At 45.5% G+C, this 25,924-nt stretch overlaps 2 protein-coding genes across 3 annotated transcripts in view; one reads left to right on the forward strand and one right to left on the reverse strand.

Annotated features, from left to right (window-relative positions):
- The window catches only part of LOC129820718 (beta-galactoside alpha-2,6-sialyltransferase 2-like), an 81,877-nt gene extending 65,950 nt beyond the window's left edge, over positions 1 to 15,927 (forward strand). For both annotated transcript variants that reach the window (XM_055877622.1, XM_055877623.1), the window contains exons 5-6: positions 2,252 to 2,426; positions 9,767 to 15,927. In XM_055877622.1, coding sequence (XP_055733597.1) covers positions 2,252 to 2,426; positions 9,767 to 10,014 — 423 coding nt within the window. In that variant the 3' untranslated portion in view covers positions 10,015 to 15,927. The remainder of the gene's footprint in view (positions 1 to 2,251; positions 2,427 to 9,766) is intronic.
- The window catches only part of tmtops2b (teleost multiple tissue opsin 2b), a 67,146-nt gene continuing 43,420 nt past the window's right edge, over positions 2,199 to 25,924 (reverse strand). Inside the window, exons 3-4 of the mRNA XM_055877624.1 lie at positions 16,206 to 16,439; positions 2,199 to 5,772 (exon numbers count right to left, since the gene is read on the reverse strand). Coding sequence (XP_055733599.1) covers positions 5,557 to 5,772; positions 16,206 to 16,439 — 450 coding nt within the window. The 3' untranslated portion in view covers positions 2,199 to 5,556. The remainder of the gene's footprint in view (positions 5,773 to 16,205; positions 16,440 to 25,924) is intronic.

The raw sequence follows: 25,924 nt of genomic DNA on the forward strand, positions 1-25,924 counted from the left end.
CCTCGTTGGTCTCTCTAACCCACGGGGACAGGTTAGCCTCGTTGGTCTCTCTAACCCACGGGGACAGGTTAGCCTCGTTGGTCTCTCTAACCCACGGGGACAGGTTAGCCTCGTTGGTCTCTCTAACCCACGGGGACAGGTTAGCCTCGTTGGTCTCTCTAACCCACGGGGACAGGTTAGCCTCGTTGGTCTTTCTAACCTATGGGGACAGGTTAGCCTCGTTGGTCTCTCTAATACACGGGGACAGTTTAGCCTTGTTGGTCTCTCTAACCCACGGGGACAGGTTAGCCTCGTTGGTCTCTCTAACCCAAGGGGACAGGTTAGCCTCGTTGGTCTCTCTAACCTACGGGGACAGGTTAGCCTCATTGGTCTCTCTAACCCACGGGGAGAGGTTAGCCTCGTTGGTCTCTCTAACCCACGGGGAGAGGTTAGCCTCGTTGGTCTCTCTAACCTACAGGGACAGGTTAGCCTCGTTGGTCTCTCTAACCCACGCGGACAGGTTAGCCTCGTTGGTCTCTCTAACCCACGCGGACAGGTTAGCCTCGTTGGTCTCTCTAACCCACGCGGACAGGTTAGCCTCGTTGGTCTCTCTAACCCACGGAGACAGGTTAGCCTCGTTGGTCTCTCTAACCTACGGGGACAGGTTAGCCTCGTTGGTCTCTCTAACCTACGGGGACAGGTTAGCCTCGTTGGTCTCTCTAACCCACGGGGACAGGTTAGCCTCGTTGGTCTCTCCAACCTACGGGGACAGGTTATCCTCGTTGGTCTTTCTAACCTACGGGGACAGGTTAGCCTCGTTGGTCTCTCTAACCCACAGGGACAGGTTAGCCTCGTTGGTCTCTCTAACCCACGGGGACAGGTTAGCCTCGTTGGTCTCTCTAACCCACGGGGAGAGGTTAGCCTCGTTGGTCTTTCTAACCTACATGGACAGGTTAGCCTCGTTGGTCTTTCTAACCTACGGGAACAGGTTAGCCTCGTTGGTCTCTCTAACCCACGGGGACAGGTTAGCCTCGTTGGTCTCTCTAACCCACGGGGACAGGTTAGCCTCGTTGGTCTTTCTAACCTACGGGAACAGGTTAGCCTCGTTGGTCTTTCTAACCTACATGGACAGGTTAGCCTCGTTGGTCTTTCTAACCTACGGGAACAGGTTAGCCTCGTTGGTCTCTCTAACCCACGGGGACAGGTTAGCCTCGTTGGTCTCTCTAACCCACGGGGACAGGTTAGCCTCGTTGGTCTCTCTAACCCACGGGGACAGGTTAGCCTCGTTGGTCTCTCTAACCCACGGGGACAGGTTAGCCTCGTTGGTCTCTCTAACCCACGGGGACAGGTTAGCCTCGTTGGTCTCTCTAACCCACGGGGACAGGTTAGCCTCGTTGGTCTCTCTAACCCACGCTTTGGTCCGATTTCTCTTCTTCAGTCGACGAAAACCGTTACAGTACTATTGTTTGTACAGGTGAACGTAGTACCTTCAGGCATTTGGAAATTGCTCCCAAGGATGAACCAGACTTGTGGAGGTCTCCAATTTTTTTTCTGATGTCTTGGCTGATTTCTTTTGATTTTCCCATGATGTCAAGCAAAGAGGCACTGAGTTTGAAGGCAGGCCGTGAAATACATCCACAGGTACACCTCCAATTGACTCAAATTATGTCAATTTGCCTATCAGAAGCTTCTAAAGCCATGACATCATTTTGTGGAATTTTCCAAGCTGTTTAAAGGCAGTCAACTTAGTGTATGTAAACTTCTGACCCACTGGAATTGTGATACAGTGAATTATAAGTGAAATAATCTGTCTGTAAATAATTGTTGGAAATATGACTTGTGTCATGCACAAAGTAGATGTCCTAACCAACCTGCCAAAACTATAGTTTGTTAACAAGAAATTTGTGGAGTGGTTGAAAAATGAGTTTTAATGACGCCAACCTAAGTGTATGTAAACTTCCGACTTCAACTGTGTCCCCCCCCCCCCCCCCACACACACACACACACGCACACACACGCGCACACGCAAATGACTGCAGAAGGAAAAGTACTGTCTGTCTCTGTTTGTATGTTTGTCTGTCAGTCTCTGCCTCTGTCTGTCGGTCTGTTTCTTTTTTTCTTAGGTATGTCAGTCTAGAGTTAACTATAACTACTACCCCCCTCTCTCTCTCCCTCTTTCTCTGGCCCCCCCCCCCCCCCTCTCAAACCTCTTTCCTTTCTCTATCTTTCTCCCTCACACTCTCTTTCCCCTCTCTCTCGTGCTCTCAAACAGTGGTATGCCAGTCCAGACTATAACCTGTTCAGGCCTTACGTGGAGCACCGGAGGCTCCACCCCACCCAGCCCTTCTACGTCCTACACCCCAAATATGTGTGGCATCTCTGGGACGTGATCCAGGGCAACACCCAGGAGACCATCCAGCCCAACCCACCCTCCTCTGGGTTTATAGGTGAGATTATGTATGCACACACATGCATACACGCACATACACACGTACAAGTGCACGTGCATACACACATTACGCACACACTCAAAAACACACACTTACACAAGTGTTCTATAAAGCCGGCTCTGTGGTTCTAATGTTAACGTTAGAGAGTCTGCGATGCGGCCAGTCTCTCTATGTTGTGTAATAGAGTGCCTGGAGTCATTTTATTGTAATATTATAAAAAAGCCATACAGGACCCGTCCTATAGCACCACTCAAACGTTGTCATCAGAACAATGTAATTATATTACACTCCTCCTGTCACCTCGGGGTCCAGTCGCCATGCCAATGACATAAGGGTGGGGGGGTTGGCATCATGTGCAATTTTCTATTCCCTAGATACAGCAATTATGACCATAGGAAGAGGTGTGTGTGTGTGTGGGGGAGGGAGTAGGTAATGCAGACTCCAGTGAGTTTTTGATAGCCACAGGAAGTTGACGTGTCTTCTGCTGTAACTCCGCACACTCCCCTTCTCCCGACCTCTTAAGACAAGTTATTTCTGAATAGATTAGGCATGCATAACTGTTACAGGGCGGTATTTTGTGTTGCAGTGGGATTTGGGGTGTTTAGGTATACGGTAGTCCCATTTGGGGGGAACGGTGTCTCAAAGATGTTATTGTTTCCAGTGATGTGGTGTTGTATTGCAATGTGATATTACATATTCTTTAGGTAATTAGGTCAGTTTGGATTGCTCAGTAGACCAGTGAAACAACAAATCACACAAGAAACACAGAGAGACTGAATTCAGCACTTTCTTTGTATGAACGGGGGCGGGGGGTGGCACAAGACGTGGAGGATGGGGGCAAACGTCACACATGAATTAATGAATTGAAAGCCAATTCTCCCCAATCAAATGCTGGCAGGTCCGGCAAAGTCCCATTCCCCGTATTTGAAATCCATGTTGTTCCTCAATAGAAAAGTTCAAGATCACCAGTATCCTTCTGAGCTGAACTGATCTATCTCCTGTAGAAAGTAGTCTTTGTTCTCTTGATAAACGTTCAGCCTTTGTAGCCTTTACCGGATATCCCAATATAATATACCTAATATATTTATTTTACCGTTATGTTGACTGAGAACACATTCTCATTTGCAGCAACAACCTGGGGAATAGTTACAGGGGAGAGGAGGGGGATGAATGAGCCAATTGTAAACTGGGGACTTTTAGGTGACCATGATGGTTTGAGTGCCAGATTGGGAATTTAGCCAGGACACCGGGGTTAACACCCCTACTCTTACGATAAGTGCCATGGGATCTTTAATGACCTCAGAGAGTCAGGACACCCGTTTAACGTCCCATCCGAAAGACGGCACCCTACACAGGGCAGTGTCCCCAATCACTGCCCTGGGGCATTGGGATATTTATTTATTTTTAGACCAGAGGAAAGAGTGCCTCCTACTGGCCCTCCAACACCACTTCCAGCAGCATCTGGTCTCCCATCCAGGGACTGACCAGGACCAACCCTGCTTAGCTTCAGAAGCAAGCTGGCAGTGGTATGCAGGGTGGTAGGCTGCTGGCATATTCCATAGCTTATTGCACTTTAGTCAGTGGCTGCATCTTATTCCCCTTCTTTCCAGAGCCTTATGTAGTGCACTACTTTGGGGAATAGGGTGCAATTTGAGACGCAGCCTCAAACTCTCTCATCAGTCTTCACAGTTTGGACAGCACGGAGGCTGGGAGTAGGATAAGCACTGGCTGTGTGTGTGTGTGAATTCTGTGTGTGTGTGTGTGTGTGTGAATTCTCTCTGTGTGTGTGTGTGTGTGTGTGTGTGTGTGTGTGTGTGTGTGTGTGTGTGTTCGAGGCGTGGGGTCGGAGTGTGTGTGTGTGAGGGGGGTTGAAATGTGACAGAGATACACCTTTTCACTTGGGCGGTGCTGTGTGTTTTGTGGTTTGCCAGTGTGTTGAGCGATGGTATTTACACCAAGACAAGCAGACTGTCAATAGAGCAGAGTGACATCAAATGGTACACACACACACACAGAATTCATACACACACACACACACACACACACACACACACACAGAGAGAATCCATACACACACACACACACACACACACACACACATAATGCATACACACACACACGCATAAATCACACACACACAATTCATACCCACACATACAGTACATAGAATTCATACACACACACACACACACACACACAGAATTCCTACACCCACATACACAGAATCTATACACACGCACACACACACACACAGAATTCATACACACACATACACAGAATCCATACACACACACACACACACACACACACACACACACACACAGAGAATCCATACACACACACACAGATAATTCATACACACACACGCATAATTCACACACACACACAAGTCATACACACACACAATTCATACTCACACACATACAATTCATACACACACATAATTCACACACATACAGTACATAGAATTCATACATACACACACACACACACACACACACAGAATACACACACACACACACACACAGAAGTTATACACACCCACACAGAGAATCCATACACACACACAGATACTTCATACACACACACAATTCATACACACATAATTCACACACACACAATTCATACACACGCACAGAATTCATACACACACACATATACACAGAATTCATACACACATACACATAATTTATATACACATAATTCATACACACACACATACACAGAATTCATACGCAGACACAGAATTCATACACACACATGCACACACATACACAAAGATACACACACTTCCTCTTATGCATGCAGGACACATGCTCACTATATTACAGCCTCTGCCCCATCCCCCATACACTCACATAAACTTACTTTCTCTTGCACACACATGGACAACTTCACATGCAATTTCACATGCACAGGTAAACACAGCGATCAGTAAACAAATCGAAGTGGCTGGGCACGAGCAGAGGAGAGACCCCCGAGAGGTTTTATGCATGGGGCTTGGAGCGTTCACGTCGTGATGGTCTATTGGTTTGCACAATGCACCGCTCAGCTAGCTAGCTACTTTATCATCATCATCCAACGGTCATCATTCACTCTTCCCCGTTGGTCTTCCCGGCGTGCCTGCTCAGGAAGTGACCTCGGGAGGGTTGTTGCGCTCAGTGGCCGGGGTGCTGCAGCCATGGTTGTGGATACCAGTGGAGATCCGGGCGGTGCACGCCACCGTGTTGCTGTAGACACGCCGGTTGAGCTGGATGGCGGTGGTCTTGGAGGGCATGGAGGAGAGGCCGTTCTCCGTGGAGCGCCGTTCACACCGGAACAGGATCAGGAAACACCTGTAGAACTGAGGAAGGGAGGAGATATTAGTTGGGAGGGAGAGATTTGAGGGGGGAACGGGTAGGGCAGATATGGCAGAACGGGGTGAGGTGAGCAGGACAGAAGGGAGAGGTGGAGGAGAAGGCTGTTGCTACAGCAATGAGAAGCAAAAAAGATCATTATCCATCTTCTCTTTTTGCCCATTTTGGTTGCATGAACCAACCAGGACTCATACATGGAGATCCTTTATCATTTTCTATGTGCTCCATGTTTCTATTGTTCCATGTTACCATGGCAGCTGATGATTCTATGGCCTGTATCATGCAAGGTCTCTGGGTTGTATGAACAGAGTACTGATATGACGTCACTTCTATTCTTGGTCAATAACACTTCATCTGCACATTTAAATTATTTGGTGGCCTTCTCCCTTTTGTGTCTATAGAAACAACACACACTAGCAAGAGAGGTCGTGGAACGGTCACCCGCAGAGTGAGTTGGTGTAACCTTTGTTCCGTCTCCCTCGAGAGGTTGGACAAATGTATCCGTTCCCTGAGTTTGACCTGTCACATTTCTCTCTGATGTCTCAAAGCTAAACAGGAAGTGAGGTAGAGAGGAAAAGCCCCTCTAAAGGACCTCACTGCATCAGCAGAATAGCATCAAAGACAGTACAGTATAAAAATAGGCAGAAACTGCTTGTCCAACAGAATTCCCAGATAACACCTGTAGGCGACGTCATAGCGACATTAGCTAGCTAAGCTCATGCACAGAAACACCTCATCGGGTACAACGGTCGTGTGGTGCCGAACTCACATTTGCAGGCCGTCAAATCAAAGACACTCCTTCGCTGTTACGTTGGTTTTGATGATAATTAAAATCTCAGATTACTACAAATCTTGTGAGAGTGACAATGACAGTTTCGGCTACTTAAAACATTGGCTGGAATCTTTGCATTTAGATTTAGAGAAAATGACCAACTAAGGAGTGTGAAAACTGGATGTATTTGGGGGTATCCAGACTCTAGTCTCTGTGTTGTAGCTGTGCTTGGGACATGTCAATGTAAACAATGTGTCCTATTTACCTGCTGGTTCATGATTTGCCTGGTATCCAGACCGAATGTATGTTCCATTTCACTATAGTTAAGTGAAACAATAGTGCAACAGAGCTTTTATACTAGACAGCTTCATAATTACATAACTAAATGTATGGATTGTAGGGCTGACCCAAATTAGTCCACTGGTGGATTGTTTGGTCGTTAGGCTGTTGGTTGACCAAAATTTGTTTTAGTCGATCAGTAGCAAATATATGTATATATATATATATATATACACTACCGGTCAAAGGTTTTAGAACAAGGTTTTATTCAAGGGGTTTTCTTTTATTTTTACTATTTTCTACATAGTATAATAATAGTGAATACATTAAAACAATGAAATAACACATATAACACATTAATATTTGAGATTCTTTGCCTTGATGACAGCTTTGCACAATCTTGGCATTCTCTCAACCAGCTTCATTAGCTAGTCACCTGGAATGCATTTCAATTAACAGGTGTGCCTTGTTAAAAGTGGAATTTCTTTCCTTCTTAATGCGTTTGAGCTAATCAATTGGCTCAGTGATTAGTGGTATACAGAAGATAGCCCTATTTGGTAAAAGACCAAGTCCATATTATGGCAAGAACAGCTCAAATAAGCAAAGAAAACAAGAGTCCATCATTACTTTAAGACATGAAGGTCAATCAATACGGAAAATGTAAAGAACTTTTAACATTTTTTCAAGTGCCGTCGTTCCAGAGTTACTGCTGCTGCAGAGGATAAGTTCATTAGAGTTAACGGCATCTCAGACTGCAGCCCAAATAAATGCTTCACAGCGTTCAAGTAACAGACATCTCAACATCAACTGTTCAGAGAAGACTGCATGAATCAGGCCTTCATGGTCGAATTGCTGCAAAGAAACAACTACTAAAGGACATTATACTGGTGGAGATCTGTCCTTTGGTCTGATGAGTCCAAATTTGAGATTTTTGGTTCCAACCGCCGATTCTTTGAGACTCAGAGAAGCTGACGGATGGTTCCCACACATGTGAGAATGCCAAGAGTGTGCAAAGCTGTCATCAAGGTAAAGGTTGGCTACTTTGAAGAATCTCAAATATAAAATCGATATTGATTTGTTTAACACCTTTTTTGGTTACACGTTTCCATATGTGTTATTTCATAGTTTTCATTATTATTCTACAATGTAGAAAATAGTAAAACAATAAAGGAAACCCCTTGAATGAGTAGGTTTGTCCAAACTTCTGACTTAATTCCTATCATTTCTAATCTCCAATGTTTGTTTGGTTATGGTAATTTCTGTTAATGCATTCAATATATTATTATTCCAGTATTTTACTGTTCTCATTGTCGGAGGGGACACATTGTTTTTCAGAGCGGACAACCTATGCTACACTTGTGAGAAACAAGTTTTGGTTTATTTCATTCCATTTACAAGTTTTGTCAATTTAGTCATTGTCTTTTGTTTGAAACGCTTCTGTCGAGTAAGGACACGCCCCTGATTACGCATATACGTAAACCTATAGTGTCCATTTGAGGATCTGGTGGTATTTCTGATTGGCTAATCAGCTGTGGAGCTGTGGAGCTTCTCAAAGTCTGTTTTTACATCCATTGAGAATGACAGTGTCACGACTCCAACCGAGGCAGGCTCTCCTTCCCGTTCGGGTGGCGCTCGGCGGTCACCGGCCTACTAGCTGCCACTGACTCTTTTTCCTCCCCCTTCTTAATTGTTTATTTGTATCACCTGTGTTCAGTTAGTTGTTAATTAGTGTGGCTTTATTAGCCAGCCAGCCCGTACGCTTCGTTGTGCGGGATTGTTACATTGTAGCTTTTGGGATTTCGGGAGTGTTTATGGTTATTGTGGACTGGGTTTGTTTCTCGTGTCATTGGACCGTTGTGTATGACACCCAGTACGTCCGTGTTGGACATTTTGTTTGCTAGTTGGGCATTAAAGACTCAACATATTGAAGCTCTGCTGTTCCTGCGTCTGACTTCGCACCCCCCGACACCCAGGGCGTTACAAACAGTTCCTCAATGTATTTGAAACATCTTTCCAGCTCTCTCCCTTTCAGTAACCTCTCAGCATGAAAGAGAAACATGTCATGTTCTGATCCAGTGGAAACTTCAGAAAACAGGCCTACCTGTTGACCTCTTATCCCTTGCGCAAATAGCCTACAGCTGTGTCTGTCCCGAGCTCACTAGCTCAGGAAACTCTGAGGGCCCAGAATATTTTATACAATGTTTCAAGTTAGCCAGCACCAGCTTTAGGCCAGACCCAAGTTAATAGTTGATACAATGTTTCATGTTCGTTGCAGACGGGCCATGTGTAGCCAATGTGATTTTAGAGGATATTTATTTTTATCTGCAGTCTGCAATGTTTTTATTTGTTGGCTTTATTGGCTATTTTTACATAGTTGGCAATGGCAATAAGTTACTTTTTAGGTTTGTATCATTTTCATTCATTTTCATGACAATGAATTTGAGATACGAAGACTTTATTATAAATTAAATGAAACTGTTCCATGAAAATGTGCATATGAACCATAACTGGCACGCAGGGCGGTAGAAATGTTAAGATAAACCAGCATTCCAGGTGAGAAAGGTTGCCGACTCCTCATGCAGCCTACAACCGGCAACTACAGGAGAGTGAAGGCAGAATCTGTGAAAGCCAGTAGGAGCGGGAGGAGGATAGTCTGGTTAGGTTTTTTTCTTCTGTTTATCTTGGTCTTTGGCTCCCTCTTGAGTCATTTGTGTCTTATTTCATCTAACAGTGCGCTTAAAGCATCAGAGAAGCTCAATACATATGTAGTTGATATTATTAATGTCTATGTATGTAAAAATGCACGTTTTAAAATTCCTGCCAATCGATTCGTCTAAAGATGACTTTCAGTCGATCAATGTGTAACTTGTGTGTGTGTGTATGATAGAATATCTAACCCCTCATGCTCTGCCTTGTTGTTGTAATTACAGGCATCCTCCTGATGATGGCGCTGTGCGAAGAGGTCCACGTGTACGAGTACATCCCCTCGCTGCGGCAGACAGATCTGTGCCACTACCACGAGCGCTACTACGACGCTGCATGCACCCTGGGGGCGTACCACCCGCTGCTCTATGAGAAGAGTCTTGTGCAGCGCATCAACACAGGCCCTGTGAGAGACCTGAAGAGGAAGGGCCGTGTCACCCTCCCCGGCTTCAACACCGTCAACTGTGAACTCTGAACTCTGAACTAGGAAGCCACACATGGAACCACCATGACTCCACGCATCTAAGGGTAAACGGTGCAATAAGAACCTTCTGGACTCTGACCTTAGGGGGAACGCGGAGGCAACCATGTAGAACCACGTAGAACAGTGGAGAACCTAAGCCATAGCCCCTCTGTGTGGGATAGGATCAAACCGGAGGGTACAGCTCTAGTCTAACTACATCTAAGTCAGGATTTATCAACAGAACCCCCATCGGTAAAAACCTTGCCTTCCTCAGAGGCAGGGTTGGGTATGTTACTTTCTAAATGTAATCAACTACAGTTACTACGGTAGTTACCTGTCCAAATTTGTAATCAGTAACGTAATTTTTGGATTATCCAAACTCCGTAACGTAATCTGATTACGCTCAGTTACTTTTGGATTACGTAGAAGACAAAAGGATCCATCAAATGCATTTGGTGTGTCATCATAGTGGTCTTTGATTGGTGGTCATCATTTGGTGTATCATCATAGTGGTCTCTGACTTGTGGTCAAACTCGCTCAGGTGGAACAAACTTAAACTTGCCCCTTTTTTCAACCTTTTTTCAATGCTTAATTGAATGTCACTGGGAAAACAGAAAGGTGTCATAATGTATTTTTTCGCGAACATCCTTTCTAAATTTAAAAGTAATCCAAAAAGTGATGAGCTAGTTTTTCAAAAGTATCTGTAATCTGATGATAGTATTTTTGCTGGTAACGTAACTGATTACAGTTATCAGTTGTTGTAATCAGATTACATGCAATCAGCTACTTTTCAACCCTCCTCAGAGGGTTAACAAGCCCAAGACATACCCAATGTGACCACCTCTATCTCTGCCATTGCTGAGCCGGAAGAGAGAAGAGCTGTCTAGGGTAGCAATAGAAAAGTGTTTTTAAATAGAGAAACGTTTTTGATATATTTGGATGTTTTTTGCTGTTGTGAAGCGTTGTTTCTCCAGAGCTCTGGTTGCTCTTCTTTCTTAAAAGGACAGTCCACAGTTTTTTAATGGTGGGTGTTTTGTGTTTTTTTAATGGCGGGTTATGGCTCTCATGGGGTGGTAAATGAATGTTTGAGAAAATGAGCAGTGGTCCGCACTGAATGCCTCACACACGTCCATATCGAACACACACTTTTGAAAAGGTACAAACTCTGCGTACACCAGCCACACACTCCCGACAACGTGTAACACACCTGAAGTTTTATTGGAAATGTTCCTCCATATAACTTCAAAGACAATACATACACAACACACACCCACACGTACACTGTACACACAGGCACATGTTGCTCCATACAGGCACACTGGAACTACACCAAACCCTCCCAAGTATTATCTAACCAAGATGGAGGTACATTGTTTTTGATCTACAACCGTCACATTTTGCTGTATTTGACATTCCTTAAATGTTATTTTCTATTCTTATTTGTGAAGTCTTATTTGTTGTTGTAAATGATTTTGAGTGCTGTTTTGCTGCTGCTGCGCTTTATGTCACTCTCCTGTCCAATCCCCAAGCTTGACTACACCGGACCAGTTGCCAATAAACAGATTGTCACACTCCTCAATTAGCACTTTAAGACTGGCTAATGACAGGCTGGTGACCCGGCTAATGACAGGCTGGTGACTGGCTAATGACAGGCTGGTGACTGACTGCCACTTCAAGGCTGCCACTTAAAATGCATGTCCGGTGGGCAGTTGGGTACCAAACCCTGGAAAACACATTGGTTGCCCATTCTTAGGTTTAATCCAGTACACCAAATGATGAGAGGCTGGTGGATAGGAGCTAGGGGGTAAGAGAAGGGACTCAGAACACTTTCTCAAAACATCTATAACCCTGTGCCTAGTGGCCAAATGAACACTGGGTTGCCTTTCAAAACACCCTCAGACTGATCATTCACATATGCCATCCATTAAACTGCAGTTTCAATGTTGAACTTTTTGTTGCTTATTTAATTGTTTAATAGTTGAGATTTAAATAAGCCTGCTAATCAGCCCATAGCTCAAACCGTCCTGTGTTCTGTTAGTGGCGAGTAGGAGAGATCACTAGTCAAACTCCCATACTGTCCAGTGTTCACCCCATGCCAAAAGACAATTGAACCAACGCCCTCTCTCTGACGTCTCTTTAAAAGCAGCTGTAGCTACTGCGCTGATTGACCTATCACTTTGAATGTAATCAAACCGCTCCTTAGGGAACTTCTCTCTATGAGCACTACCCTGACTGTGTGCCATTTGATAGAGTCCAGAGAATGAGGGTTTCAGTCTGCAGGGTTCTGTAGCTAGACTGCCTCCCAGGCATACAGCAGAGCGTAGTCTAGTTCTACCTTGAGACTATCGTTCATTATGTCTTTACCGTTGTCATTTTGACTCAATACTCCAATATTGGTCTGAAATTACTATTATGCCTGAGCTTGCAGCAGCCTGCCCTGGTGCGCTGGCGGAGAACATTTCTCATCGTGCCAGGGATTTCAAGCAGTAATATCTCCAGACTCACTTTGTGTTTTAATGGCTTTGTTATTTACCCTGACTCTGTGCCAGACTTGCCTACAGTACATTTCAGCTAGCTATCTCCTGTGTGTGTGTGTGTGTGTGTGTGTGTGTGTGTGTGTGTGTGTGTGTGTGTGTGTGTGTGTGTGTGTGTGTGTGTGTGTGTGTGTGTGTGTGTGTGTGTGGGAATGGACAATGGAGGCTCAGTGGTTTCCAACCACAAATCCGCTTACAACTACTAAGCTTCACCTTTATCCCCAGCTGACCCAATGAAAACAAACAGATCATGTACTTGTCCATCTAACCTATTTGTCACTGTAGTTCTCTCTGTAGCGGCCAGCTAGTGACCATTCCCTGGCCTGGGAAATCATGGAAGGGGTTGACATTGGCAGTCAACGCAAATAAGAGATGTGTGTTTGTGTATTAGCGTTTGTTATTCTGTAACGTGTTGCTATGCCCTTGCTCCAGGAACCATGCTTAACCAGGGTTGCAGAAATGAATTTATTCAGTTCTACACATGGCAAACAAACGCTGCTTGGGATAAACCGAGGCAACTGTTGTTGCATTCAGGTGATAGAAAAGAGACCGAACAGGAATACCATTTAGAGTTAGAGCTGTTTTAAATCTGTGATGTGAAGGCTGTGTCGTTATGAGGGGAACTCTGATGGCTCTTTGCAATTTTTTGAATTTCTTGTAGTATTGTATGTTCTTATTACATTGAATGTTGTACATTTTTTAAATAAATTGTGTTCATGCAGGGCTCCCTTGGATAGAGTCCTTTGTATTCAATAGTACTCCCTGTACAAATAAATAAAGCCTTGGCAGTAGTTCGAGGAGCTAACGCAAGTTCAGGTCTCAGGCAAGGTTACTCAGCACGAGCGTGGTTACGAATAACTGTTACACCGGCACCCCAGGCAAGCAAAATATCACACCTGATGGAAAGAAAATATTGGCTTTGAGGAGCCAGACGCACCGCTGTGTCGCATGATCGCCTAGGGCCAACCTCTCACTGAGAGACCTAGGGCCAACCTCTCACTGAGAGACCTAGGGCCAACCTCTCACTGAGAGACCTAGGGCCAACCTCTCACTGAGAGACCTAGGGCCAACCTCTCACTGAAAGACCTAGGGCCAACCTCTCACTGAGAGACCTAGGGCCAACCTCTCACTGAGAGACCTAGGGCCAACCTCTCACTGAGAGACCTAGGGCCAACCTCTCACTGAGAGACCTAGGGCCAACCTCTCACTGAGAGACCTAGGGCCAACCTCTCACTGAGAGACCTAGGGCCAACCTCTCACTGAGAGACCTAGGGCCAACCTCTCACTGAGAGACCTAGGGCCAACCTCTCACTGAGAGACCTAGGGCCAACCTCTCACTGAGAGACCTAGGGCCAACCTCTCACTGAGAGACCTAGGGCCAACCTCTCACTGAGAGACCTAGGGCCAACCTCTCACTGAGAGACCTAGGGCCAACCTCTCACTGAGAGACCTAGGGCCAACCTCTCACTGAGAGACCTAGGGCCAACCTCTCACTGAGAGACCTAGGGCCAACCTCTCACTGAGAGACCTAGGGCCAACCTCTCACTGAGAGACCTAACTGAGTGAAACAAGGCTGTTGTGAAGCTGTCTGGAAGAGTCTCTTACACACAGTGTATCAGAAGTATCATGTCTGATTCATCTCCATGCGTTGTTACTATTGATGTCTACAAATCATCAACTGTAACTAGGGTTACAAGGGGAGGGAGCATTACTGGAATCTTTTGAAGTTTTCCAGTAAAATAACAGAATTTTGGTATCTTACAAAGATTTTATGTACTCTTTCACAAGATATCCAGTGGCCCATTTGGGTACTTCAGATAATATCGGGTGTCTGTCATTATCTCTGGCCCTCTGTGTGGCCTTATCACATGTAAAATAATGAAATAAGATTTTTTTTTTTAATGATGACAGCTGTAAAACATTATCCTAATTATAAACCATCAACTTGGCGAATACCACTGGTGTTTAATATGAGGGTTTTAGCATGAAGTTTACTTTGGAGTTTTTATACACACATATTTTTTTCTATGTATTTGTTAATGTTTTGGTGTCAAACTAGTGTCAGTTGTGTAAAAAGTCAGTACATGGAAGAGTTGCGGTTAATTGAAGATAATTCCCTTGTTGCTTAGATGCTTTTTTTCATTAATTGGGCTATTTTCTCTTGAACCATCTGGTCTATCTACTAGAAACTCATGGACAATATGGATACAGACATAATAAATGAATGCTATATATGAATACATTTTTACATGGTATAAACTACCAAAGTTACGATTGCCATATTTTCTGTTAATTACCAAAATGACTAAAGATCCAGTAAGTTTGGTAAATTACCGGTAGCATTGCAACCCTAACTAACTGTAACTGTTACCCTTATGATTGTGATTGTGACACAGTGATGGTGCAAAGAAATATGAAATTAATTTGTAATAACTTTGTTTATATTCCGATGGACAGAGCATGTAAGTCTAACCGGAGCAGGGCTAGGAGGTTTAAATTGTCCATGTATACTGTACTTTACTGTACTGTAATTGACTGTACTTTACTGTACTGTAATTGACTGTACTTTACTGTAATTTAGTCTTTAGACCTCCAAGTAAAAAAGTCCATGCTGGAAAAATGTCCAATATTTCTACTGGCGCTGTGTATATTGTGTGCGTAGGGAAATTCCATCCAGCTGGAAACAAGAGAGCAGCTATTATTAGCATCATCATATGTTCTGTAGAAGCACACCTTGATCAAATGCAATGCCTTTGGCAACGGTAGTGGAATCTTGATTCTGTTCCCAATTATTTATTTATTTATTTATCATTAACTTGCTGATGCAGGTAGGTGGAAGGGGGCTATGTTCGTTTTCTAGCAGGTGTTTAGGGGGATAAAGACGACCAACATCTCTGTATGGACCGGCATGCCAGACATCTCTGTATGGACCGGCATGCCAGACATCTCTGTATGGACCGGCATGCCAGACATCTCTGTATGGACCGGCATGTCAGACACCAAAGAGAAAGAGTTTGTTTTGGTGGTCACTGCTTAACTTGATTCTCTATCTCTCTCTCTCTCCTGTGCCACAACACTGCCTTTAAAATGGAAACATTTCACGTTTTTTAAGTTGTCCTCTGAGATTTCTAAGAGGGCTTTGAACAAAGGCTGAGAGGAGAGGGAGCGAGAGAGAGAGTGGGGGATTCATCATGACCAAAGTGTTATTGAAAAGCACATTTTATTTTCAGCCTTGGGATAAAAAATGTTATGACTAAAACTTTCCTTTTGATTTGTCATTACAGGTTTTTTATTCAAAGGTATTTAAGTTGAATGTTGGTATAAAATTAAATTGTTGTTAATTCATTGTTATTTTTTACCATGTAAATAAAGACATTGTACATGTACAAAGGATCAGTGTGGAGTTATAAAGACAGGCCAGGATTCCATCCTTGGAGCGCTGTCACAATGCGCCTTTTGAAGGTCATTTCCGTTTGAGCCGGCATCTCAGTGTTTAGCGTAAATGCATTCAGGAACATTGCCCCTTTAAAACACACATTCTCAACAATGCGCGATTGGATTGTATCCCGGCCTTAGATTACCGACAAAACACACACACACGTTACCAAGCACCACCCAATACACACTACACCCCACCCCCCCTCCACAAACACCCCCCTGCTGTCTCACCTGTTTGTTCATGAGGATGTAGATGATGGGGTTGATGACGGTGCTGCTCTTGGCCAGAAGGGAGGGCACCACGGCGGCCACGGGAGTGATGATGCCAGGCCGGCCGAATGTGGCCATCATGGCTACCACGCCATAGGGCATCCAGCACAGTATATAACACACCACTGTGGTCAGCACCATAAACAGGATGTGGTGCTCTCTCCGCCGCGCCGCAGTCTTACGGATCTTACCCACCTAGAGACAGGAGAGATGAAAGGAGAGAGTGAGTGGGGAGAAAAGAGGAGGAGGAAGAGGGGAGAGGAGAAGAGGAGGGGAGAGGAGGGGGAAGAGGAGAGAGGAGTGGAGAAGAGGAGGGTAGAGAAGAAGAGGGAGGAAGAGGAGAGAAGGGGAGAGAGAAGAGGATGAGGGAGAAGGGGAAAGGAGAGGAGGAGAAGGAGAAAGAACAGCAGAAGAGGAGAAGAGGAGAGAATGTGTTTTCACCCCAGGGAGAGACTAAAATAATATTTTGTCCAAATAGACATTTGTTTGCTGTTTTCTGTATTTGTTATTGTCAATCCTCCGGACACCACACACACCTAATGTAAGGCTCTGGACTCTAATACGTTTGATAAAGGGAGGGAAGAGGGGTGTGTGTGTGTGTGTGTGTGTGTGTGTGTGTGTGTGTGTGTGTGTGTGCTGAAACAGCATGGTGGCGATAGAGGTTAGAGTTTACTAGAAGTCCCTTTAGACACGACAGAGTCCCCGGGGGTAAACACAATCTGTTCAGAGCTAATATCTCTTTAACTATCTCACGCTGACAGCTCCCCTCCCTCCTCTCCCTCTCTCTGGTTGTGCTCCGTCCCTGCAGTATGCTCATTGTTCTGCCTGAGGGCTTCTCTCCTAACCCACAGAGAGACAGTAATAATCAGTCCATCCGTTCTGTGCCGCTAACCTCCCATTTCAGCAATGGAATGCCTGACTCTCCCTCCATCTCCCCCAGTCTCCCTGTCAGTCCAAAGAACGAAAGGGACAGCAGAGAGAGATTCTATTCTCCTTTTTCCATTTTAGAGGATTAAGGCACTGCCCCACTCTCTCCATCCTGTTTGCCTTGCAACTGAGAATGAGAACATGCACATAAACAGGCCGCTTGTGACCGACGAGTCTGGCGTTCAAACCCAGTGTGTCCATGTATTGAGCTAATGCCTAAGGCATTCTGGTCTCAGGCAAGGTTTAATCATCACACAACAGCCAAAATAAAGGAAACACCAACATAAAGTGGCTTAATAGGGCGTTGGGCCACCAACAGCCACCAGAACAGCTTCAATGCGCTTTGGCATAGATTCTACACGTGTCTGGAACTATTGAAGGGATGTGACACAGTTCTTCCACAAGAATTTTCCATCAATTGGTGTTTTGTTGATGGTGGTGCAAAATGCTGTCTCAGGCACCGCTCCAGAATCTCCCATAAGTGTTCAATTGGATTGAGATCTGGTGACTGACACACACACTTTAAACCCCCTGTGCTCCTTTGAGACCCCTCTTTCAAAAGCCATGGTTACACCTTGAATTAACATGTGGTTGTCGTCATCCGATCAAGAGGATCTGATCGTGATTTGTTGCATCTACACATGGTAATAAAATGTCTCTTATCTGCCCAGTTTGTCCGTTTTAGGACCAGATTCCCTGGTACCTCCCTGCATCAAATGAATCCAACCTGTCTTGGACCTCCCGTTATGACACAAGATGTATAAATTCACTTTTACAGTCAATAGTTTTATACTTTCATCACAGCCTACTTTCGTTATCTAACAATTTAAATCAAATCAAATTGTATTGGTCACATACATGAGACTGGGCGTAATAGGCTACTGTCCTAATAACCTCCATTAGGCCTAAACAGTAGCAAAGGTAAAAAGGTGACATGATGGGAGAACGACTATGGTTTAGTTTCCTCCAAATCATTGATCAGTGATGCTTCGCTAACAGAACCTCAAAATGATAACCTATAGCAACACTTGATTTGCTCTCCTCCCTGACTCTTTTGAGAATGCAAACACATTCTGACCGCTCTGACTGGTGCCAGAAACCGATGGTTTGGGCCAGAGCTGGACTACAGGAATCATGAATCACGTCACTTTGACGTCAGCTCAAATGACTTATAGGATGGCAGGTTCAGATTGATGTATGGAACGATCGATAGAGCAGCGAAAGTCAATTCAGGATGAGTCGCCAGGGGCAATGTAAACATAGCTCTAATACCAGAACAGCTGTAGAGGCATCGATTGGTCAGTTCTTCACACCATGCGGTGACCATGACCCTGGCGCTCCCTAGGGATGCTGTTGAGTAATGGGGTGGACTCAAATTCATTTGTCCATTGAGCCCCATAGTGCCGTAATTGCGTGAGCAAGACACATTTAGTGAAAGCTACTTATCAGAGGAGTCCTAACAGAAGAAAAGTATTATTTAGAGACGGGGTTCAAGCGGATGCGGGGTTAAAGCGAGGGGTCAGTGACTAACAACAGCGTTGAGGAAGCTACTCTGAAAACATAGTTCACCAAGCTACCAATTACTTCACTCTGGAATTTAAGCTACACTAAAGCTACTCTTAAGAAAAATATCGTGTACTTAACCAAAGTTACTTTGAAAAGTAGTTCACTATATCCCAACTACTTGGAGAAAAAATATCATATGTCCTTTCTTGTAAAGGTTGTCGTAGTCGTTCTCCTCCTCAGACGAGGAGGAGCATGGATCGGAGCCAGATTCGGAGTAGTAGGTATTCATGTTTTAATGGCAAACCAACAAACACTACAAATTAACAAAACAACAAACGTGACTAACCTGCAACAGTCCTGTGTGGCCCAAACGCTGACACAGGAACAAACACCCACAAAACACCAATGAAACCCTGGCTGCCTTAGTATGACTCTCAATCAGAGACAAACGATACACACCTGTCTCTGATTGAGAATCATACCAGGCCGAACACAAAAACCCAACATAGAAATAGAAAACATAGACTGCCCACCCAAAACTCACGCCCTGACCAATAAACACATACAAAACAAGAGAAAATAGGTCAGGAACGTGACATAACCCCCCCCTTAAGGTGCGAACTCTGGGCGCACCAGCACAAAGTCTAGGGGAGGGTCTGGGTGGGCATCTGACCACGGTGGTGGCTCAGGCTCTGGGCGAGGTCCCCACCAGTCACTCCCCGCTTCCGTATCCCCCTCCCAATGACCACCCTCCAACTAAACCCACCTAAATGAAGGGGCAGCATTGGGATAAGGGGCAGCAGCTCCGCGCTGAGGGACTCTGGCAGGTCCTGGCTGAGGGACTCTGGCAGGTCCTGGCTGAGGGACTCTGGCAGGTCCTGGCTGAGGGACTCTGGCAGGTCCTGGCTGAGGGACTCTGGCAGGTCCTGGCTGAGGGACTCTGGCAGGTCCTGGCTGAGGGACTCTGGCAGGTCCTGGCTGAGGGACTCTGGCAGGTCCTGGCTGAGGGACTCTGGCAGGTCCTGGCTGAGGGGCTCTGGCAGGTCCTGGCTGAGGGGCTCTGGCAGGTCCTGGCTGAGGGGCTCTGGCTGGTCCTGGCTGAGGGGCTCTGGCTGGTCCTGGCTGAGGGGCTCTGGCTGGTCCTGGCTGGACGGCTCTGGCTGGTCCTGGCTGGACGGCTCTGGCTGGTCCTGGCTGGACGGCTCTGGCTGGTCCTGGCTGGACGGCTCTGAAGGCTCGGGACAGACGGGCAGCGCTGGGCAGGCAGACAGTTCAGACCACGCTGGGCAGGCAGGCAGTTCAGACCACGCTGGGCAGGCAGGCAGTTCAGACCACGCTGGGCAGGCAGGCAGTTCGGGCAGCGCTGAGCAGGCAAGCAGCGCAGGCGGCGTTGGGCAGACGGCCGAGTCTGACCTGCTGAGGCGCACAGTAGGCCTGGTGCGTGGTGCCGGAACTGGAGGCACTGGGCTGGAGACATGCACCACAGGGAGAGTGCGTGGAGGAGGAACAGGGCTCTGGAAACGCACTGGAAGCCTGGTGCGTAGAGTAGGCACTGGTGGTACTGAGCTGGGGTGGGAAGGTGGCGCCGGATATACCGGACCGTGAAGGAGGACACGCGCTCTTGAGCACCGAGCCTCCCCAACCTTACCAGGTTGAAGGGTCCCCGTAGCCCTGCCAGTGCGGCGAGGTGGAATAACCCGCACTGGGCTATGCAGGCGAACCGGGGACACCACCTGTAAGGCTGGTGCCATGTACGCCGGCCCGAGGAGACGTACTGGAGGCCAGATACGTTGGGCTGGCTTCATGACATCCGGCTCGATGCCCAACCTAGCCCTCCCAGTGCGGCAAGGTGGAATAGCCCGCACTGGGCTAAGCACGAGTACTGGGGACACCGTGCGCTTTACCGCATAACACAGTGTCTGACCAGTACGACGCCCTCTCACTCCACGGTAAGCCCGGGGAGTTGGCTCAGGTAACCAACCCGGCTTCGCCACACTCCCCTTTAGCCCCCCCCCCCCCCAATAAATTTTTGGGTGAGCCTCTCGGGCTTCCAGCCGCTCTGCCTTGCTTTAGCCTCATAAAACCTCCTCTCCGCTTTCGCTGCCTCCAGCTCCGCTTTGGGGCGGCGACACTCCACTGGCTCTGCCCAGGGTCCTTTACCGTCCAGGATCTCCTCCCATGTCCATTCCTCTTTTCCCCATTGCTGTTGTTCCTGCCTTCCTTCTCCACTCCGCTTGATCCTGTTTTGGTGGGTGTTTCTGTAAAGGTTGTCGTAGTCGTTCTCCTCCTCAGACGAGGAGGAGCATGGATCGGACCAAGATGCGGAGTAGTAGGTATTCATGTTTTAATGGCAAACCAACAAACACTACAAATTAACAAAACAACAAACGTGACTAACCTGCAACAGTCCTGTGTGGCCCAAACGCTGACACAGGAAACAAACACCCACAAAACACCAATGAAACCCTGGCTGCCTTAGTATGACTCTCAATCAGAGACAAACGATACACACCTGTCTCTGATTGAGAATCATACCAGGCCGAACACAAAAACCCAACATAGAAATAGAAAACATAGACTGCCCACCCAAAACTCACGCCCTGACCAATAAACACATACAAAACAAGAGAAAATAGGTCAGGAACGTGACATTTCTAGATTCTAGACTCCAAATTGTAATAACAAATTTCACTTTGTGGTCAAATGTTAACAGAATGTGTAATTTTGCCTATTAAGCACAAAAACTATTTTGAGTGAGAATTAAGCAGGTCTGATGTGGAAAAAGAAATGAATTTCTTTCCTACTTCACCCATATCTTATTGTTTTCTACCACCACAAAGCGAATAGTAATTAACTACTGAAAAAACGACCTAGATCTGAGTTAAGTTCAACTACAGTACCACCAAGCTACTGCAAAAAATGTAGTTAATTACTAGTTACCTCAATATAATTCACGACTCCCCAACACTGACTAACAACACACACACTCACTGCAAAAAAGGGAAAGTCACTACAGAGAGTATGTGTTCATGTATGAAGCATGTTCACATGTTTCTCAGAGCATTTCCCTGCGCTCACTTGGAATGGCGTAGAGCTTTGTGAAAGCTGCTGGTTGTGAGGCCGGGACTCCGAGTCCCACCAAACAGATTGGTATTGGGTAATCCAGACAGCACTCAGCTAACCCCCTCATTCACTCATTCCTGGCTCTATCTGAGGGCATTAAAGTGTGATGGGTTGACATCAGGATCGCATACACAGACGTTTCAGCTTAACAGTCTTCTTTGGTACGAACCTACACTGAGAAAGGTCCCTTAATCCAAACCCAAACACTCACACCTCAACTACAGACACTGGCTGAGGCTGGGGCAATATTTACACACCGCAGCAGCTTTACGTGAACATTTGTTGTGGCAGCATTAATCCCCCAGAGATGTGACATTGGAGGATAATGGAGTACAAAATAACAAGGTTGAAATTAGTGATGGGGAAAAATCGATACAGTTACATATCGCAATATTATTTTGAATATCGATAGTTTGACTCCAAGTATTAATTGAGGAAAATAAGAACAATCCAAAATGTATTTTTGATACTGTTGCAAAGCTAACTAAAAAGCAGCATTCCCCAAGAGAAGATGGCTTTCACTTCAGCAGTAATAAATTCATGAACTTCTTTGAGGAAAAGATCATGATAATTAGAAAGCAAATTACGGACTCCTCTTTAAATCTGCGTATTCCTCCAGGGCTTAGCTGTCCTGGATCTGCACAGCTCTGCCAGGGCCTGGGATCGGGAGAGACACTTAAGTGTTTTAGTACTATATCTCTTGACACAATGATGAAAATAATAATGGCCTCTAAACCTTCAAGCTGCATACTGGATCCTATTGCAACTAAACTACTGAAAGAGCTGCTTCATGTGCTTGGCCCTCCTATGTTGAACATAATAAACGTCTCTCTATCCACCGGATGTGTACCAAATCCACTAAAAGGGGCAGTAATAAAGCCTCTCTTGAAAAAGCCAAACCTTGACCCAGAGAAAATAAAAAACTATCGGCCTATATTGAATCTTCCATTCCTTTCAACATTTTTAGAAAAAGCTGTTGCGCAGCAACTCACTGCCTTCCTGAAGACAAACAATATATACGAAATGCTTCAGTCTGGTTTTAGACCCCATCATAGCACTGAGACTCCACTTGTGAAGGTGGTAAATGACCTTTTAATGGCGTCAGACCGAGGCTCTGCATCTGTCCTCGTGCTACTAGACCTTAGTGCTGCCTTTGACACCATCGATCACCACATTCTTTTGGAGAGACTGGAAACCCAAATTGGTCTACACGGACAAGTTCTGGCCTGGTTTAGATCTTATCTGTCGGAAAGATATCAGTTTGTCTCTGTGAATGGTTTGTCCTCTGACAAATCAACTGTACATTTCGGTGTTCCTCAAGGTTCCGTTTTAGGACCACTATTGTTTTCACTATATATTTTACCTCTTGGGGATGTCATTCGAAAACATAATGTTAACTTTCACTGCTATGCGGATGACACACAGCTGTACATTTCAATGAAACACGGTGAAGCCCCAAAATTGCCCTCGCTAGAAGCCTGTGTTTCAGACATAAGGAAGTGGATGGCTGAAAACTTTCTACTTTTAAATTCAGACAAAACAGAGATGCTTGTTCTAGGTCCCAAGAAACAAAGAGATCTTCTGTTAAATCTGACAATTAATCTTGATCGTTGTAAAGTCGTCTCAAATAAAACTGTGAAGGACCTCGGCGTTACTCTGGACTCTGATCTCTCTTTTGACGAACATATCAAGACTGTTTCAAGGACAGCTTTTTTCCATCTACGTAACATTGCAAAAATCAGACATTTTCTGTCCAAAAATGATGCAGAAAAATTCATCCATGCATTTGTTACTTCTAGGTTAGACTACTGCAATGCTCCACTTTCCGGCTACCCGGATAAAGCACTAAATAAACTTCAGTTAGTGCTAAATACGGCTGCTAGAATCCTGACTAGAACCAAGAAATTTGATCATATTACTCCAGTGCTAGCTTCCCTACACTGGCTTCTTGTTAAGGCAAGGGCTGATTTCAAGGTTTTACTGTTAACCTATAAAGCGTTACATGGGCTTGCTCCTACCTATCTTTCCGAGTTGGTCCTGCCGTACATACCTACACGTACGCTACGGTCACAAGACGCAGGCCTCCTAATTGTCCCTAGAATTTCTAAGCAAACAGCTGGAGGCAGGGCTTTCTCCTATAGATCTCCATTTTTATGGAATGGTCTGCCTACCCATGTGAGAGACGCAGACTCGGTCTCAACCTTTAAGTCTTTACTGAAGACTTATCTCTTCAGTAGGTCATATGATTGAGTGTAGTCTGGCCCAGGAGTGTGAAGGTGAACGGAAAGGCTCTGGAGCAACGAACCGCCCTTGCTGTCTCTGCCTGGCCGGTTCCCCTCTCTCCACTGGGATTCTCTGCCTCTAACCCTATTACAGGGGCTGAGTCACTGGCTTACTGGTGCTCTTTCATGCCGTCCCTAGGAGGGAGTGGGTTGAGTTACTGACGTGATCTTCCTGTCTGGGTTGGCGCCCCTTGGTTTGTGCTGTGGTGGAGATCTGTGTGGGCTATACTCGGCCTTGTCTCAGGATTGTAAGTTGGTGGTTGAAGTTATCCCTCTAGTGGTGCGGGGGCTGTGCTTTGGCAAAGTGGGTGGGGTTATATCCTTCCTGTTTGGCCCTGTCCGGGGGTATCATCGGATGGGGCCACAGTGTCTCCTGACCCCTCCTGTCTCAGCCTCCAGTATTTATGCTGCAGTAGTTTATGTGTCGGGGGGCTAGGGTCAGTTGGTTATATCTGGAGTACTTCTCCTGTCTTATCCAGTGTCCTGTGTGAATTTAAGTATGCTCTCTCTAATTCTCTCCTTCTCTCTTTCTTTCCTTCTCTCGGAGGACCTGAGCCCTAGGACCATGCCTCAGGACTACCTGGCATGATGACTCCTTGCTGTCCCCAGTCCACCTGGCCGTGCTGCAGCTCCAGTTTCAACAGTTCTGCCTGCGGCTATGGAACCCTGACCTGTCCCAGACCTGCTGTTTTCAACTCTTGATGATCGGCTATGAAAAGCCAACTGACATTTATTCCTGATTATTATTTGACCATGCTTGTCATTTATGAACATTTTGAACATCTTGGCCATGTTCTGTTATAATCTCCACCCGGCACAGCCAGAAGAGGACTGGCCACCCCTCATAGCCTGGTTCCCCTAGGTTTTGGCCTTTCTAGGGAGTTTTTCCTAGCCACCGTGCTTCTACACCTGCATTGCTTGCTTTTTGGGGTTTTAGGCTGGGTTTCTGTACAGCACTTCGAGATATTAGCTGATGTACGAAGGGCTAGATAAAATAAACTTGATTGATTGATTGAAGTATTCATTTGTATAAAAAATTGATGTATTTTTTTTTTTTTTATCTCACTGGGAAGTAGGGGTTCTGAGGGTGCTGCAGCAACCCTGAAAAATCTGAATAAAAAAAAATATATTCATAAAATAAAATATTTAAAAAACGTAATACTAAAATTCACAAAAATAGTGCACTGGGCCTTTAATGGTGCTGTATTAGCAGCCCAATATAGCGTCTGAGAGAGGGAAAACATATTTCTTCAGCACCCCCAAACTACTTCCTGCAGCTCTGGGTAGTTAGTTAGTGCTAGTTGGCTGCACCTGTGCCAAATCTTTTTAAATAGTGAGCCAACAAGTTTTCACTACTTTATTTCCATTACTGATCAAAACTAATTGTCTCATGCTTTCTCTTGTCTCTCTACAGAAGACATATAATGAACAATGTTCTGGTAACATAAAATTGCAATAAAATCACAGTATCGAATCGCAATACATATAGAATCGTGAGAATTGCAATACATAATTGGATCAGCACCTAAGTATTATCATAATATCGTATCATGAGGTTCCTGGCAGTTCCCAGCCCTAGTTGAAACGACCTCCTTCTCCAGACTCACTAGGTGTTCTAGCAGGATGATCTTGGAGTTAATTGACCTCCAGAATAAATTGAATGGGCAGGCGCATGGATCACACCAATCTTGATTAAAACACAATAAGGGTTTAGTTAAGTTGTGAGTATAGTGCTGAAATTGATCTCAATAGTGAGCCAGATTCAATTCAATTTGGAGGGCTCTCTAACACACACACACACACACACATTACTCACTCTTTCACAACTCAGCATTTTGCTAC

Source organism: Salvelinus fontinalis, chromosome 23 (genome assembly GCF_029448725.1).
Source record: "Salvelinus fontinalis isolate EN_2023a chromosome 23, ASM2944872v1, whole genome shotgun sequence".
Classification (NCBI taxonomy): domain Eukaryota; kingdom Metazoa; phylum Chordata; class Actinopteri; order Salmoniformes; family Salmonidae; genus Salvelinus; species Salvelinus fontinalis.